This window comes from Temnothorax americanus, unplaced genomic scaffold (assembly GCF_048541705.1).
Source record: "Temnothorax americanus isolate GAGA-0224 unplaced genomic scaffold, ASM4854170v1 Scaffold31, whole genome shotgun sequence".
Lineage (NCBI taxonomy): Eukaryota > Metazoa > Arthropoda > Insecta > Hymenoptera > Formicidae > Temnothorax > Temnothorax americanus.
In genome coordinates, this window is record NW_027509453.1 from 1145750 (window position 1) to 1163616 (window position 17867).

The window sequence follows — 17867 nt, forward strand, 5'->3', positions numbered from 1 at the left end:
AATTCATCTTTCAACACGAAACGGCCGCGGCGCGGCGCCCGAAAAGTAGCTCGGCTTTTGTACAGATGTCAATAAATTTAGCAACAACCTACCAAAAAAAAAAAAAAAAAAAAAAAAAAAAAAAAAAAACAACGAATGCAGCCATTCTTGACGTAATCTTCAAAGTGAAGTAAATAACACTAACGACGATGAATAAATTTTTTAATCAAATGTAATCCACATCTTTATCTTTTTGTCAATAAACGTTTATCGACGTTCTAGGAAGGCGTTTCGCGCGTCACCTTGCACGTCCCAGAGGGAGAAAACAGAAAAAATCGAGTTTCTCCATCTCCGTTTTAATTTTAGCGTTCGATAAAGTGGAGAATAAGCGCAAGATAAGTATCTATATATAAATAACGTGAAAGTCACTTCGGAAAGTAGCCGGAAAAATACCGCGCGATTGAAGGTTAGGTGCGCTCGGAGTAACTCGATCGCGGACTCAAGATATATCGTCGTCGTCGTCGTCGTCGTCGCCGACGGGAAACGCTTACCTTGGGATTACCGTTGCCGAGCCACGGTATAACGTTGTCGATGAACATGCCGATGTCCTGGCACTCGATGCTCTTGCTCGAGTCGCCGAGGTAATTGAGCAGCGCGCTGCCGACGTTGAGCTTCTTCTTGATATCCGTCGTTGACAGGAGCGGCATGAAGCCGTCCATATCACGCGGATTCACCGCCATGGTCGGGGCGAGGTGCTACACGTCGCACGTCGCCGTCGCCGTCGCCGTCGCCGCCGCCGTCGTGTGCACACACGTCGTTCTCGTCGCCGCCACTCCAGAAGACGATCCACCCGCGCGGGTCCCTCGTTTCGCGAAAACAAGGACAAGGACGATACGCGGGGAGAGGTGGTCTCACTCGCGCACGTCAACACACATCGCCTCGCCACGGGGACGGGGATATCGTTTCCTTCGTCATGCCAACGGGGACGAGGTCGCGTCTCGCGGAGGGCAAGAGAGAACGCGGGAATCGCCGCGAGTCCGCCGGTACCGATACCGTCCGCGCGATTTAATCACCGTCACTGCGACCTGCGACAGTCGTCGTCGCCGTCGTCGTCGTCGTCGTTGTCGTTGCCGCCACCGCCGCCGCCGCCGCCGCTGCCGCTCGCCGATCGCCGTAACGTCCGTACGCGCGGCGCGACCGCCGAGCGAACCTCGGTAATCCTTCGGGCGAGCCTGATGGTGTCGCGCGCACCCACTCACACGCCGATCAGATCGGCGTCCGCCGTCGTCGTCGTCGTTGAGACACTTCGTCGCACGCCGTACACCGCAACTACCCGTATACGAACGCGGCGAAACGAGGGATCATCGGCACCGTACACGCGACGCCATTTTCGTTTCCCCATCATGGCGGCCGGCGGCGTTCGTCGCGCCGCGCGCCGTGCCGCGCCGCCGCAGACGCGCCGCTGCGCGGCTGTTGCGCCAACCGCTAGCTTCCCCATTTGTTTCAATTCAATTTCAAACGTGATCGCGTCCGGTAACGGACGATGAATATCACGACGACAGCGTAGATTATTGTTCATATTTGATTTTGGATTCCGTCATGAGCACCTGTCGGTTGGAACCCCGTATCCAACTTCCTCTTTCGGAGGAGGAGCTGAAAGAAAGCGTGGATAAAGCGAAGGATTGGGCGTTTTATGCACGGTAACTACATGTATATATTTTTACTGATAAGAAAAATTAGGTGTGTGATATGATTATATTTATACGACACTTGCTCGCGATGTGTATTGTTCCTGATAAAAAATTGCCGAATCACGTTCTAATTAGGCAGGCACGAGTTATCGTGCTATTTAATTCAAGGCAATGATACAAATGTAAAATTATTTCTATAATTCAGATGATGCGCTTGCACAGATTTACGTGACGAGATCTTATGTTGTTACTTTAGGGATATCCATGCGGTCCAGGAAGAATTTCAACAAGGACCAAGTATGTATGTACAAGTACTATCTCTCACGCTGTTACCCTCGAGTTTTCCCAAGAAGGCCTTTTTAGCTGTAAAAGATGTACAAACTTTATTAAACGAGCTTATCCATAAGGTTGCTCGCGCTAAAGAATTTCTTACAAGCAGCTTAAGAAGGTATTGTTACTAGACCCACAGTGAATATAATGGAACTTTCCATACAATATATATATATATATATATATATATATATAAAACAAAGTCGGGTTAGTTACACCATTTATAACTCAAGAACGGCTGGACAGATTTTGAAAGTAATTGTATATGAAGTAGGGGTAGAATTTCCCGGGGAGTGCTATAGGCTGTATAGTTTTTCGTTACCGATATTCTGGAAACCGGTTTTTTTAATTTCTTCAATTTTTTGGGAAATAGGAAGGGAGAGGGGGGAGAGAGAGAGAGGGAGAGAGAGACGAAATTTTTCAGAGAGGGAGAAACGGAGAGGGAGAGGGAGAGGAAGAGGAAGCAAAAGAAAGAGGGCGAGAGGGGGGGAGGGAGGTTAGGCGGTAGGAAGTTCGCCGGGTCAGCTAGTAAATTATAAAATACAATAAAAATTATGTTATTTGATTCAGCACAATCCAAGCTGATCCGTTTACGGCAAAGCTATTTCATATATATGAGACGGTACACGAAAAAGGTTTCAGCCAGGTATGTAATATTAAATATTAATATCTAGATATGAAAAAATCTGACGCAATCAACCATTACGCAAAACTATAAAACAAATCTTACTCTTTTCCATTATATTTATAGAGTATAAGTCTTGGACTATTGAGATCAGATTATTTGTTACATAATGATGGCTCTGAGATAAAGCAAGTTGAAATAAACACAATAGCGACTAGCTTTGCAGCCTTGGCTACTGTTACGTCTGAATATCATAAGTAAGTTCAATGTGAATTTCTTTATTACAAGAAAATTTTACCGTTTTATAAAGTCTCTTATTTATGTCTTTTTAATAAAAATGTATTTATTTTATAGGTACATATTAGGAGAATTAGGATATAGGAAGAAAGCATGCGAGCAAGTAATTTAATTTTTTATTATAACTTTTTTAAAGAAACAACCGTTTATATGTGTTGTCATGTAACATGTTAAACTTACATTCTTGCAATATTTTGAAGACATTTTACAGTTTATTATTGATATTAATTATATTGTTATTTGTAAGATTCCAGAAAATAATGCTCTTATTGGATTTTGTAAAGGATTGGTACTTGCATGGGAATTGTACAATAATCCAGAGTAAGTTGAGCGGTACAATAGATTTTACTCTAGATTTTATATTTTATATAAATAAGACTAATAAACAAATATGTTTTTAGGGCTATCATATTGTTTATTGTTGAAGATGTAACTCATAATATAAGCGATCAAAGACTTCATGAATTCCAAGTTCGTCAATTATGCCCTAAAATCAAGATTGTTAGAAGAAGCTTAACAAGCTTAGCATCGGAAGGAATAAAACTGGGACCAAATAAAGAATTAATTGTGTGAGTTGCAATCTTAATTACAATTCATACTATAAATTATATCAAAAAATTTATACAAAATATTTAAAAAAAAAGAAAAGACTTTCTTTTCAAGTCTTTGTAAATAATATAGAAATAAATACTGTGAATAAAGAGACTACAAATTTGAAATATCGAATCATTGAAATATCTGAATTATTTCAACTGTTTTAGTTTAAATATGGTAGTGGCTGTAGTTTACTATCGTTCAGGTTACGAGCTTGAAGCTTATCCTACGGAAAAGGAGTGGGACATTAGATTATTAATAGAGTGTTCACGTGCAATAAAATGCCCATCAGTACAGTATCATTTAGCAGGTACTAAAAAAGTACGTAAATTATTTTAATCTTTGTATAAATATAAGAGTAACAAATCAAATTTTATTACTTATAATATGAAAATTGTATGAATATTATACTGGAATAATTAATAGGAAACAAAAAGATTTAATTTTTATTATACTTGTTACATTAAATGAAATAAATCCTATGACATATGTTTATTGTTAATTAAAAATTGACAAATATTTTAATTTTGAAAATTATTATGTTTTTAGGTACAACAATCTTTAGCTCAGCCTGATATATTGAACAAGTTTCTAAAAAATTACGCATATGTTACTAGAGTGCAAGAAATATTTACTGGTCTATATACATTAGACTTTATTGTAAGTGATCTATTCATCATTTTATCAGAATGCTTAATTAATTAATAATTATGGATCGGTTAAACTTTCAGTATTTTGCAATCTAAGTAATGTATCTATTAATTTTAATAACAGAATGATGATGGGGAAAAAGCAGTATGTACAAATGGGTATAAATAATCCAAACAAGTTTGTTCTTAAACCACAAAGAGAGGGAGGAGAGAATAACATATATAATGAGAATATAAGGTCGTGGTTAAATTCGATGAAGGAGTCGCAAAAGAGAACGGGGTGGATTCTCATGGATCGCATTTGTCCTCCATTACAGAAAAATTATTTGATACGCGCTGCTCAGGAATCACCATTAGAAGATAATATCCTATCGGATGTTATAACAGAACTCGGCATATATGGAGTGATAATAGGGTAAGCACAAATCGGATGACTTGCGTTTTAATAATCACATTATTTGCTAATAAATATACAGATGACATATTAATAGCATTCGTATAATATTTTATTGTCGTAGGGATAGCAACAATAAGATAGTGCTAAATGAACAAGTTGGACATGTTCTAAGAACCAAATCATCGAACGAAGATGAAGGCGGGATAGTGAAAGGCGTTGGCGCGCTTGATAGTCCCTATTTAATTAGCTGAAATGAGATAAGTCTCTAGAAGAATAATTGCAATTGAATAAATGGTAATCTGTGAATATATACTGTATATATCAACTGTCTTCTCATTATAATTATTCTTACGATATTACAGGTATAGGTGAATATCGGATGTGAATTACTGGGAATTAAACGGGTTTTTGGTACATCAACCTTTCATTTTTTTGGTGTATTATATCTATGATGATGCATCTACGTTTTCTAAATAATTTTCAAATGTTGGATTTTTATCATAATTGAATTAAAATTAAACCATTGTAACAATATCATAATACAATTTTCATAAAATAACATTAAGCAACGGAATGCAAAACCATACAAAGAATGTTTAATACTTACATTATATAGATATATATATATATAAAATGAAATTATTTGTATATAATTGTTAAAACCAACTATTAACAATATAAAAATTTTATTCTGTATTATATTTTACAGAGTATTATATTAAATATTTTACAAAATTGTAAAAACAATATTATATTTTTATGACGTATTACGATAGATAATTCAACGGATAATTCATGTATGAGAATATACATAATGTTGATATAAATGTTGATATTGATATAAATGAATGTATGTACAAATTTTTTATAGCCTATAGTCTTGTATGGTCTTGTATAAAAATTACATCATGCTTGAGCATGTTGCAAATTTGAAATGGAACATGCAAAAAAACAATTGAGAATAAATATATTTTATATAACAACACTATAGCCATATTTTACTTTTCATCATTTACCCATACCCATGAGAGGAGAATTTTAACGACTTCGATTCTAGCATTGTCTGCTTGAAAGCGGTTTCTAACATCGAAAATTTTAGTAATTCGGACAATTCGTATCTACTGTTTGAGCTCGTGACCGGCCGGACAGAACAGAACACTTTTAGATTGAAATCCAATAAAGATGTAAGCAGATATCAAGCTCTCTCAGCATCTTGATTACGAGAGTAACACGCAATACTCATTAATAGTGAGAGTACAAAACAAATATCAGCTGCTGAAACGGTGGTCGATATCGAAGTTCTAGACGTAAATGACAACATCCCGGTCTTCCGTGATATCAAAAAAGGAAGCGTGTTAGAGAACGAACCCCGAGGAGTTCCTGTGATGCAAGTGCGAGCCATTGACACTGATGAAACGTCCGCTAATAATCAGATTAGCTATACGAGTTGGAGAACTTCAAGGACCTCTTTGCCATCGACCCACAAACTGGTAATATCACCACGTTAGTGACATTCGACAGAGAAGTCAAAAATATCTACAACGTGAAAATAATAGTAACGGATAATTCTCAGAGTGCTTTGTTCAGAACCGGCGAGCACAATAAAGCAGGACAACAGGTGTTCCAAATCGAAATCGCTGATAAGAACGACAATCCGCCTCGCTTCACCCGGCAGTGACGGAATGCGTAGGCTAAGAAATATTCACGTTTGATATAAATATTGTAGAACATGGCTGTACATAACGTAACCCATTTGGTATACTTAACGCATAGCAATTATGATTAAGTATATCCAAGTGTCTGATTGTAAATTACGTACATAATATCTATATATACATTACATTTATATAGGCACATTCACCAACAGCGTCTTGCTATTTAGATAGATTTATTTAATTTCAGCTACAAAAAGCCAAAAAATGGACTTGGTTTACAATATACCTTATACACACTCATATCAACTTTTTTAACTTAACGCGTGCAACTATTAATTCATTATTCCGTACTTTCTTAAATTTCTTTTAGAAAAACCATTCCTTAAGCCCTAAACGACTTAATCCATTATTTGCACGTTAAACTTCACAACCTAATTTAAACTAAAAAAAAATATTTGAACCTAGTCCGCTTCAGCAGTAGGCCAAGAAACGGACATTATTCACACATTTAAACTCATATCTTCCATAACTTCTGCGTGCAAAACTCAAAGCCTAATCTTAAAACTACAAAACATAATTCTCTCTCTTTTTCTTTATCCCTATAGTCTAAGATCCCGACCTGCTACATCGACTTTCACCCATCTGTTTTCCTAATAAAAGGTATTTTTTATCAAACAAATTGCGGATGGGTTGCCTAATAATTAAATCAGCTCAAGGCTACCTTTAATTAAAAATAATTTAATTAATTTTTTTTTTATTTCTACACTCATTTGTATTCTCAAAACATTCAGTACCAATCGAAAGTACAAAGCATAAGTAGAAAGTAAAAGTTAGGTTGCCTATCGTTTACTGCTCCCTATTACCGGGTTGCCAGGTATAAACAGGTGAGTTGGTATTACTAATTTACACTCATCTGTATTCTTTAATTGACCTATACAAAAAATAAAGATAATTTTATTGCGAACACAGTGGTATTAGGTTGCCTAAGCAAAGTCGATCAAGACTTGCGGTTGCCGCGCTTTAAAATCCGAATATTTGAGTAAGCGAGCGGGGTGCGACAGAGAAGTGCTGAACGTACTATTCTATGCAATAGAGGAGGACGCAGCATAGCAGTTGTGCGTGAAGTAGTTGCCGAGTGAAAGAGAGTGCGCATGCTCTTTTCACCGTGCGATAGAGAAAGACAACTCTATCGCTCGAAATTTTTTTGGGAGTAATTACGCATTCATATATATCAGTATATATATTCTGTATTTGAAAACATGCTCTATTGTTTATAATCTCTATTCAAGTGAATTGTTATAAAAAAATGAAAAAGTGTTTTTTGTGCGGCTCAAACGATTCTATAATTGATTTTAATGATGAAACATTTAAGAATTGTTTCTTAAAATTATTGTTTTGTAAAAAAAAAAATTTAAGTATTATGAGGTTCAATTAACCAAAGACGCAATTAATTTCTTAGGTTATCATTCATCATGTTATAAAAAAGTTACTGTATTAAAAAAAAAAGTATAATGAAGATTTCAACAATTTTATCAGAAATCATGAAGTAAGTATTAAATTCTGTCTTAAATTATGATAATTAATTATTAACATTTATTTTTGGTTATTATTTTGAATGTGTCAGATATCCAAGACTTACTGTTGTGATTATTTGCAGGAACAGAGACACTTGTCTAATCCCGATCGGGAATGTTCAAATTCCTCCCTCGCAGACTTTGTATGTATATTACCAGTATTAATTAATAAAAATGATACATTTAACTCTTTTATTTACTCAATAAAATTGAATTTCTAGGTGCATCCAAGTACGTCTACAACTGACAAACATCCACGATGTCTGGATTCTAGTGGACATTTAAGTACAACAGATACTGAGAGAGAAGAGAGTAATATTGATGCAATAACTTCACTTTCTATGGATTTGGACAAGGTATTAAAATATCGTTAATTAATTTAATTGCTCTAATTTTCATTGTTTTGTTGATTAATTTAAACCTTTAATTTAAATGTTTGGAATTAAAATTTATTTTTAAATTAGCTTTTTTGCCCGCGCTTCGTGCGGGCTCAAAAGCTCTTCCTTCTTTTCCCCGAATAGTAATACTTATCCCCCAAAAAAATTTTTTTAAAGACATTTTTTTAAGTTAATTTTGTATAAAGGCCTCTTTTTTTTATTTATTTATATTTTTATTTTCTCACACACACACACACACACACACACACACACACACACACACACACACACACACACACACACACACACACACACACACACACACACACACACATATTAATTTATTCTTTATATCGACACCATCCTCTCGACAAATTAGACAAATTTTAGCACCGGTTTCCAGAAAAACGGTCCATTAATGAATGAGTAGTTTGCAGTCAGACAGACAAACATTAAAAAATTTTTTTTTTCAAAAAATCGGTCTAAGTTATTAGAATATCATGAGATAGTATATACCTTTGGTTGTTCTAATTTGAAAACTGTAGATTTGCAGCGAATAAACATACATATTATATATACACATTTATTTATATATATATATATATATAGAGATTCTTTAAGATTCGATCAATTATTTTCCGAAAAATTCAAAAAATTTCGGATACCGGTTCCCAAAAAGATCGGTAACAAAAAACTATACACTCTATAGCACTCTCCGGAAAATTCTACCCCTGTTTCATATATAATTCTTTAAGATTCGATTGAAAACTGTAGATTTTCATAGCGGACAAACATACAAACACACATAATTCATTTTTATGTATATAGAGATTTGTTCAACAAATTATTTGTTTCAGGTGCCGTCATTTACATCAATTCTACGTAATTCGATTGACGAGGCGCTTGATTCAGTATCGACAAATTCTGCCTCTACAACAACATGCCTGTTTTGCAGCCACAAACAAAAGAAATGTGGAAAGCAGGTGCTTAATTTGATATTTCCTCGGTCTGAAAATGTACAAAAAATAAAAACAATGGCTGAAACTTTAAATGATTTGGAGATACTTTCGAAACTTGAGAATCAAACTGTTGCCTATCACAATACCTGTTTCGCTTCATATCGGGTACAAGAAAAGCGGTATACTGAGGAACATCTTGATACTATAGTTGGCATAAAAACAGACAGCTACATAAATTAGCTTATGAGTCTCTTATAGATTTTATTACGAGAGAAATAATTGAAAATGAAAAAGTTATGTACTTTGCACAGTTATTTTCAAGATATCAAGATTTATTATTAGAGTTTGGAGGAAGTAAAATAGACTCCGATGACATAGCGGATTACCGACCCGAAACTTTGAAAAAAAAAAGTTTTAAAAAGCTTCGGTGACCGTCTAACGATTGAAGCATCTACCGGACCGCGTTGTAAAAAAATAGTGTACAAGACAGACATCGATGTGTCTGTTATGGCTAATAACACTAAATTTTTGGAAACAAAAGAAGACAACAAATTTAAAGACGTAGCCTATCAATTAAGGAATCTTGTAAAAGCTATTGATTGCAAACAGCTGCCGAGTCATTTAACTGCTGATGACGTCATCCACGGAGAATGTGAGAATCCTGAGAAATTGCTTGAATTTATGTACAATCTCATTGTCGGACCCGACATTTCTCGTAATGACTCAAACGACACCTCGGTCAAAGTAACGTCACTGTGTAGCGATATCATTTATGCTGTTTCAAAGGGTAAATGTAAACCAGTGAAAAATTTAACCCTTGGACTGACTATGAAATCTCTAACAAATTCTCGGCAAGTAATCACGATACTCAACAGATATAGCCATACGATTGGATACAATTTGGCTGAAGAGCTTGAGACAGAAATGACTTATACGGCAGTCCAAGATAATAAGGTAATACCAACCGGTATCGATACAGTAGATGGACGCAGCACTCACGTAGCGTTTGATAATTTTGATCGCTTCGTTGACACAACTTCAGGAAAAGATACCATGCATGACACAGTTGGTATTATTTATCAATTTCCTCGTGCGGAAAATGAAGATCCTGATGATATTGAAGCTACGACTTCTTCAATTCTTTCGGTTGATGACAACAGAGACGAATGTGGACCTTCTTCACGTAAAAGACGACGTTTCAATGAAATTTTACGAGGTATTCGACCATATTACTCAAAACCGACAACAAGTATGCAGCTGCTTACCGTTGATTCATTTACTAATGTAATCGACGTATGCAAAAGCACCACAGAAATAGCCATTGATAAAGATATACTATGGATAATGTCTTTGTCGCGAAATGATTCTGTTCCTATGTGGTTGGGCTACAACTGTATGCTTTCAACTGATCACAGTGGAATTCAAAACGTCGAGTATTTGCCTCCAATAAATTCATCTCCAACGTCTTATGCAATAGTTAATGAAACACTCGTTATGGCTAATGAAATTGCTGAAAAGTGTCAACAAGAACTGATTATCGTGACATATGATTTAGCCATTGCCAAAATGGCAATGCAGATTCAAGAAAGTGAAAAACCCAAATTTGATAACATTTTTGTAAATTTGGGAGCGTTCCATATGCAGATGGCATTCTTCAAAGCGATCGGGAAATACATAGACACCAGTGGGTTAGTAGAAATACTATAGTTCAGGCAGAAGTATTAGCAGTCGGCTCGATGCTTTCTAGACAGCAAGCACTTTAATCGTTGCAAGCGATTACACCCGCTGACCGCCGCTGCGTTACAAATACTTCATCTTGAACAATATTTATCCACAATTAATGTATCTCCTGAGATACTAGGTGAATTATTACAAGCGCTTATAGACAATGCATTTAATCAGACTGTATTTGACGTCAACGAGAGGTTTAAATTGCCTGATTTATTGAACCAAACTATTAATGGCTATAAAGAGTTCTGCAAACAGACTTTGATGAGTGAAAAGGGAAAAACGGCTCAATACTACTATCATATCAGTATTGTGAGTTTATTAACTTATTCCTTCGCTTTTCGAGAAGCATCCGTACCATCAGTAACTTTGAACTGTACTTGGATTCGATTTTCAACATGTCTGATTTATTTTTTGCATTAAACCAGTCTAATTATGCTAGATGGTCCCTATTGTACTTAAGTAATTTAATCAGATTGCATACTGAAAATTCACCCCTGGTTGCAGAATTTCGTCAAGGCGCATTTGGAATTAGACGTACTAAAGCCAATTTTGCTAGATCACCTGTTGACTTGACACTAGAGCAGACCATCAATGCTGATGCCAGTAATCAATTGGCTAATAATCTTTCTGCAGACTCTATATCTGCGCGACAAAGATGGGCTCTCAGTCACAGTATGAGGACAAAAATATTGACAGCTGTCAAAGAGAATCTTGGTTTGTCGCTAAAAAATGATACTTCGCATTGTTTGCAAAAAAGCAGAATAAACAAAGACAAAAAAGTCTTCACAGTATCATTGAAGCGATTAAAAATACGGTCAATCCATTTGATGATAGTATCGATGAAAATGTTTTGTTTTGTTTTGTTTAACATTTCGACTGGTAAAGCAGCATCTTCAGATGTTACTGATTTCTTGATTGTCGTTAAGTCAGTAGGCAATCAGCAAAAGTTAAGTTTCATTTCTGAATGCTGTTCAGTTTCCGAGAGATTTGAAAAACCGATACCACGGAACAAAATCTTAAATTTCGCATCACAGTGCGCCACCAAAGCTCAGATGAATAAAGATAAGAGCAAAAAAGTCTTACTAAAAATGGAACGAGACATCTTTGGGCGACTACTCGCAATTAGCATTGACAAAAAAATTAATATAGAACACTGTTTGACGTTTCCACTAGCACCAATGCCGCCTGCTCTTTTCTCGTGTACTGGTGAAATGTTAAAAACAAACAAGTCGACATTCATTAAAATCTCAAGTCCAAATGGTTGAGCCAACACAAATCGACGTTGAAATAATAGATGGTTTTTACTATTTACACCTTATCGGATCCTCTATGCCACAAACCTTTGATAAAATAGCTGAATCTATCCTTATAAAACTTTGTTCAAGTAATGCTGGGAAGATACATCTTATATTTGACCGCTATTTAACGCCTTCAATCAAAGATTCTAAACGTCAAAGTCGACAGGAGTTTGATATTCCATATAGAATTACAGGACCTCTACAACCTAGACCTACCAATTTTTTGGGAAGTCTAAAAAATTATCGTTTTAAAGAGGCTTTGGTACAATTCTTAGCTAGTTACTGGAAAAACGACCATTTGGTACCAATAATCTAAACGAAAAAAATTTTTATAACAGTTGGAGATCAGTGTTATTCTTATCAAACAAAGGAAAATTATGTCGTAAAAAGTGAAGAAGTTGATTATATGTGTCAGCATGAAGAAGCGGATACGCGAATTATGTTTCATGTTAACAAAGTGCCACCAAGTTCAAGAGTTTTAGTAAAAGCCTCTGATACTGATGTTTTAATAATTTTGCTGGCTAATATGCGTAAAGTTTCAGAATCAAAAATTTGGTTAGCAGGTTCAACGATCAAGAAAGGAAATAATAAAGATATTAACTGCATTAATTGTACAGAATTAGCACTGAAGTTGGGATCTACATTATGCCTAAGTCTGCCGGCTTTCCATGCATTTACAGGCTGCGATTACACGGCAGCTTTTTACAATAAAGGAAAAGTCAGACCTTTTAAAATTTTTTCAAAAAACGAGACGTACCAAAAAATTTTTGCGTCATTAACAGATGAAGCTGACATTTTCATCGACGAAAAAATTGACGTTATTCAGGAGTTTACTACTCTTATATATGGTATCAAGCATTGCATTAGTGTAAATGACGCACGGTATCGCATTTTTCAAAAAAATTATTCGACTAAGAAAGACAATGAACAATTTATGAAAAAAATGAAAAGCTTCGACTCAAATATGATCCCACCATGCTGGAAATCGCTAAAACAGAAAATTTTACGCACAATATACGTCAATTCTATGTGGCTTAATGCAACTGATCCTTGTTGTGTCAAACTACGTCCTGAAAATTGCGGTTGGTTCATGGACGGCTATTTAAAACCAACAGGATTCGTTGGAAACCCAACGCCTTTACAAGTTGATGACATATTGCACGTGACAAACAGTGATAATAATGATGACAATTCCTCAGAATTTGACTATAACATTGCAACTTCTGATGAATCTGATGATGAATAACTTCTTGTATTTGTACAATAACTTTCAAGTTTTATAATATACTAGCTGGTTACACTCGCTCGGGCGTCGTTTTTTTTCAAACGTTTTTATTTGTGTTTCAATATCCTTATTCTGGCTTTTAAAAAATCGGTAACGAAAAATTATACATTTTATAGCACTCCCCAGAAATTAATTTGGCAATTAAATCCATTCTTGAACAATTAATAAAATTTTTGAATCGGTTTTAACTAAATCGATAAATTGGTAGATTAATGTAAAATTAAATTATTATTAAATTATTATTATTATTATTAAATTATTCTATCCCTGTTTAAGATTTGGTCAATTATTTCCCGAAAAATTGGAAGAATTTCGGATACCGGTTCCAAAAAAGATCGGTAACGAAAAACTATACATTTTATAGCACTCCCCGGAAAATTCTATCCCTGTTTTATACTTGTGGTAAAAATTCGGCCCAATAGTTAATAACGTTCAAACACACACCACCCGTAAGAATTTTATATAATGGTATAGATTATTTTTTTACTATAACAATAAATGTGTTATTAATTTTTTATCGTTTTCTGAAATATTTATTTATTTACTCGGTTTTAATAATAAAATAGATAAAATTGAAAGGTAAGTTAATATTACTTGTATATTATTGTTATGTTATACATTTTTATATTAGAAATTATTTTTATGTTATTTACTCCAAAAAAGATTTTGAGCGATAGAGTTGTCTTTCTCTATCGCACGGTGAAAAAAGCATGCGCACTCTCTTTCACTCGGCAATTACTTCACGCACAACTGCTATGCTGCGTCCTCCTCTATTGCATAGAATAGTACGTTCAGCACTTCTCTGTCGCACCCCGCTCGCTTACTCAAATATTCGGATTTTAAAGCGCGGCTACCGCAAGTCTTGATCGATTTTGCTTAGGCAACCTAATACCACTGTGTTCGCAATAAAATTATCTTTATTTTTTGTATAAGTCAATTAAAGAATACAGATGAGTGTAAATTAGTAATACCAACTCACCTGTTTATACCTGGCAACCCGGTAATAGGGAGCAGTAAACGATAGGCAACCTAACTTTTACTTTCTATTTATGCTTTGTACTTTGGATTGGTGCTGAATGTTTTGAGAATACAAATGAGTGTAGAAATAAAAAAAATTTAATTAAATTATTTTTAATTAAGGGTAGCCTTGAGCTGATTTAATTAGGCAACCCATCCGCGATTTGTTTGTTTAATCATTATGTTTGATAAAAAATATCTTTTATTAGGAAAACAGATGGGTGAAGGTCGATGTAGGTCGGGATCTTGTACTACTACCTCTACCTTAATATTATAACCATTTTCCTATTTTTTAACCACATATCGACATATTAATAATTCTTTACCTTTACTTTAAAATATTAACGCAACTTTCTCATCTTACAATACTCAATTTAACTGTAAAACCCTCAAATATTTACATACACCTACATATAATAAACTCGACTAATAACAAATCTCCTGCTTCCTAACTAATACTTTCCTATGTCCCCCTATCTAACTCATCACACCTCCCTGTATGCCTCTCCTTCCTCTTCTTTTTTTCTCTTCCAATATATTATCTTCCTAATCTTAATCTTCCTGATCTTTTTGAGTTCATTCCTAATTTAACTTAAAAAACTTCTATGCCCTCGAATCGCTCCTTTCCTCTTCTTTATTTGCCAAATTCCTCAGCACTGCTCCTCTCCTCTCCTACTACATTGTCTCCCAGCTCTTCTTCTCTCGTTCCCTCCAAAACAACATTTATTTCCTCCGCGCGCGCGCGCGTTCTCTGGTTATCTTCCCGTACCTCCTATCTGCCGTTGCATAACCAATATACCTGTATTCGCACATCCGTGCCATCCAAAGATTAAAATATTTCCAGAAAACTGCTGCGTCCTTTCTTAAACTGTAACGTTCATATTTCTTATTTTTCCTATTCCACATTTCCTTCCTTTTCTTCCTCTTCTCTTCTCACCACGCCTTGTGTCTTCGTTTACTCCCTTTCCTATTTCTATCTTCTTTTACCTTTCCTTTCCTTCAACGCAGATAAGTTTCGCTAATTTTTGTTCCAGGATTACGCCAATCGCTTTCCTTCACCTTTCTTCTGTTCATCTTCTCTCTTTTTCATCAATGGCTTATAACCCTTCCTCAGTTACTTATCTTCTTTTACTTCCCTTTCCTAGAACACCTCTGAACCCGCCAATCCTTGTGTCCTAGCTTTATTTCACCTTTCTTCTTTTTATTTCCATTAACCCGGAACTCGATAGTTTTTACAACTACTTTTTTCTTCTTTTTTCTTCACATTTAATACTCCGTTGTTTCGTATAACCTCTTCTATAACAGCGCTTCTTTCACCTACCTCTTGTCCTCTCCTGTTTTCTTCCCTTTTCCTCTTCTTCCTCTTCTTATTCTTGATCCTATATTTTCCAATCTAAAATTTACCTGTGTTCTGAGTTCAACCTGTCATCCCTTTAACTATCTTCTTAACCTATACTTAATTTACGACCAAAGGGAGTTCGGCTTGAGCCGTGGTACGAGTCGGATGTGTTAGTCGGTGCTTCTATTTGTAGTAGTTAACCCCACGTGTTTGGATCGCGCCACGCGTGCTGCGCTGTGGAGGATTAATATATTTATTCGGGTGGGCTTTGTTTAAATAAAACCTTTTTACTGCTCCCCCCTCGGAGAGGGAGCGACATAATTGGTCTAATAAATAGGCCTTCATATGGAATCGAACACTTCAAACGACACGCGGTCGGTGCATGACGAAGCCCTATCGGGTGAAGAAATTCAGTCTATTTCTAACAAAAGACTAAAAACGTGTTTGAATGAGAAGGCTTTTGATGCGTTTGCTATGAGTGTTTTATCAGAGGGGAACTGGCAAGAGGTGAAACATCGAGGAAACCCTTCTTCCAAGAGGTTAAGAAAAGAAGAAATCTTAAGACGACGCAATATCGACACGGAGACCCGTGCGTCCCAGAATGATATGGAGGTGGAAGTGAATGACGATGAGGGATCTCAGGAATTAAATCAGGATCTCTATAATAATTTTGGTGATACTAGTGTTAATGCTCCCCTTTTACCGTTCGTACATATAGGCTGTGATGGGAATGCCGGAGAATCACGTGATTCTGGCGTGGCAATCAACAGTGTACCTGATGCTCAAGCCATTGTAAAATTTGTAAACACTCCTGCCAGTATTAATAAGGAGGCATTTGTTGTTAGTGGAACTACCTTAAAGGCTCGTGACTCTTCTGACAATGATTCATCGGAAATTCGGAAGTACACTAGATATGCAGATGATTTCAGAGGTAAAGCCAGTATTATTTTACGTCTCCCTCCTGATCAGACCACGACTAAAAGGGGTAAAAATCATATTAAGATTTGGATGATTTTAAATGAGCTTCAGATTTGCCCACTGACTGTTACTATGATTAGCCACTTTTCAGCGGAGGCTGAATTTAAGGATTTTAGAGACGCCAATCACGCACTCGATAGGATTGATGCTCTCAGAGACCCAGTGAAGCTCAAGGCCAACTTGGAACAACGCTTCATTGTTTGCAAAGAAGTCATCTCGGATTGGCCTTCGTCAGTCCCGGATTTATGGTCGAGTATACAGGATAAATCTAAAATCTTGAGTATGGAGCGCATGTACCGTAGGAAGTGGGACTCGTTGAGTAGTAAGACTACGTTATTAACCACGGACAACATCATAGTGACATTTAAGAATAAGAACATACGTAATTTAACTGTTTTTGATAAAGGTATTGTCCTCAGGGTCCGTCGCTATGTTCCCCAGGTCCGTCAGTGCTTTAACTGTTTTAGATTTGGTCACACTAAACTAAACTGCAAAAGCGAGACGCGCTGCATAATTTGTGGAGACAAAGCCCATGGACGATGTGAGAGGGAGCTGCGATGTTACAATTGCGGGGGCTGTCATAAGTCCACTTTTAGAGGCTGCCCTCGGTTTGAAATAACCAAGAACATTAACATCGTTATAGCTCATAGAAACATTTCTTTCCATAGTGCGAAACGGATTGTGGAGGGAGAAGTTCCTGATTCTCCACCTGAATATCGAAACAAGTTTATTAATCCATCATCTTGGCCAAATCTTCCATCGTCAGCTGGACCCATGCCTTACTCTGAGGCCCTACGAGCTGATCCACGTGTACCAACTAGGCCTACTACTCTAGCACAGAGAGACAAAGGGGAGCATCCCCTGCACTATTCATCTAAAGACAAACGGAGGGCAACATATGAAGCTCCGCGTAATTTTTATAAATCTTTTGATCTTCGTGCTGGCGAAATCACCAGGGAGAAAAGAGGCATTATGATCCCCGCAAGTTGTCGGGCAGGGAGTGAGACCTATTCCGAGGACAACCATATGAGAATGGGGCATCAGGAGGATCACCGAATCTCAGAGACCATTGAGAGTATTTTACTGCTTCT

General features: G+C 36.3%; 3 protein-coding genes and 1 pseudogene across 8 annotated transcripts in view; 2 read left to right on the forward strand and 2 right to left on the reverse strand.

The window, feature by feature from the left end:
• Positions 1 to 1350, reverse strand: part of Chb (CLIP-associating protein) — a 38609-nt gene extending 37259 nt beyond the window's left edge. For all 5 annotated transcript variants that reach the window (XM_077412619.1, XM_077412621.1, XM_077412618.1 and 2 more), the window contains exon 1: positions 531 to 1350. In XM_077412619.1, coding sequence (XP_077268745.1) covers positions 531 to 719 — 189 coding nt within the window. In that variant the 5' untranslated portion in view covers positions 720 to 1350. The remainder of the gene's footprint in view (positions 1 to 530) is intronic.
• Positions 1351 to 1425: 75 nt separating this feature from the next.
• Positions 1426 to 5713, forward strand: LOC143900905 (glutathione synthetase-like; annotated as a pseudogene). The gene is made up of 12 exons (XR_013257901.1): positions 1426 to 1667; positions 1907 to 2118; positions 2571 to 2646; positions 2752 to 2882; positions 2980 to 3025; positions 3170 to 3243; positions 3324 to 3491; positions 3684 to 3837; positions 4066 to 4176; positions 4291 to 4581; positions 4685 to 4857; positions 4926 to 5713. The product of XR_013257901.1 is annotated as a glutathione synthetase-like (transcript).
• LOC143900880 (vitellogenin receptor-like) overlaps positions 1922 to 17867 on the reverse strand; it is a 52095-nt gene continuing 36149 nt past the window's right edge. The window contains exon 13 of the mRNA XM_077412636.1: positions 1922 to 2033. Within this exon, the coding sequence (XP_077268762.1) occupies positions 1992 to 2033 (42 nt within the window). The 3' untranslated portion in view covers positions 1922 to 1991. The remainder of the gene's footprint in view (positions 2034 to 17867) is intronic.
• Positions 7827 to 9618, forward strand: LOC143900902 (uncharacterized). Its single transcript, XM_077412681.1, has 3 exons — positions 7827 to 7935; positions 8014 to 8148; positions 9027 to 9618. The coding sequence occupies exons 1-3, from the start codon at positions 7834 to 7836 to the stop codon at positions 9366 to 9368; spliced, it is 579 nt and encodes a 192-aa protein (XP_077268807.1). The 5' UTR covers positions 7827 to 7833; the 3' UTR covers positions 9369 to 9618.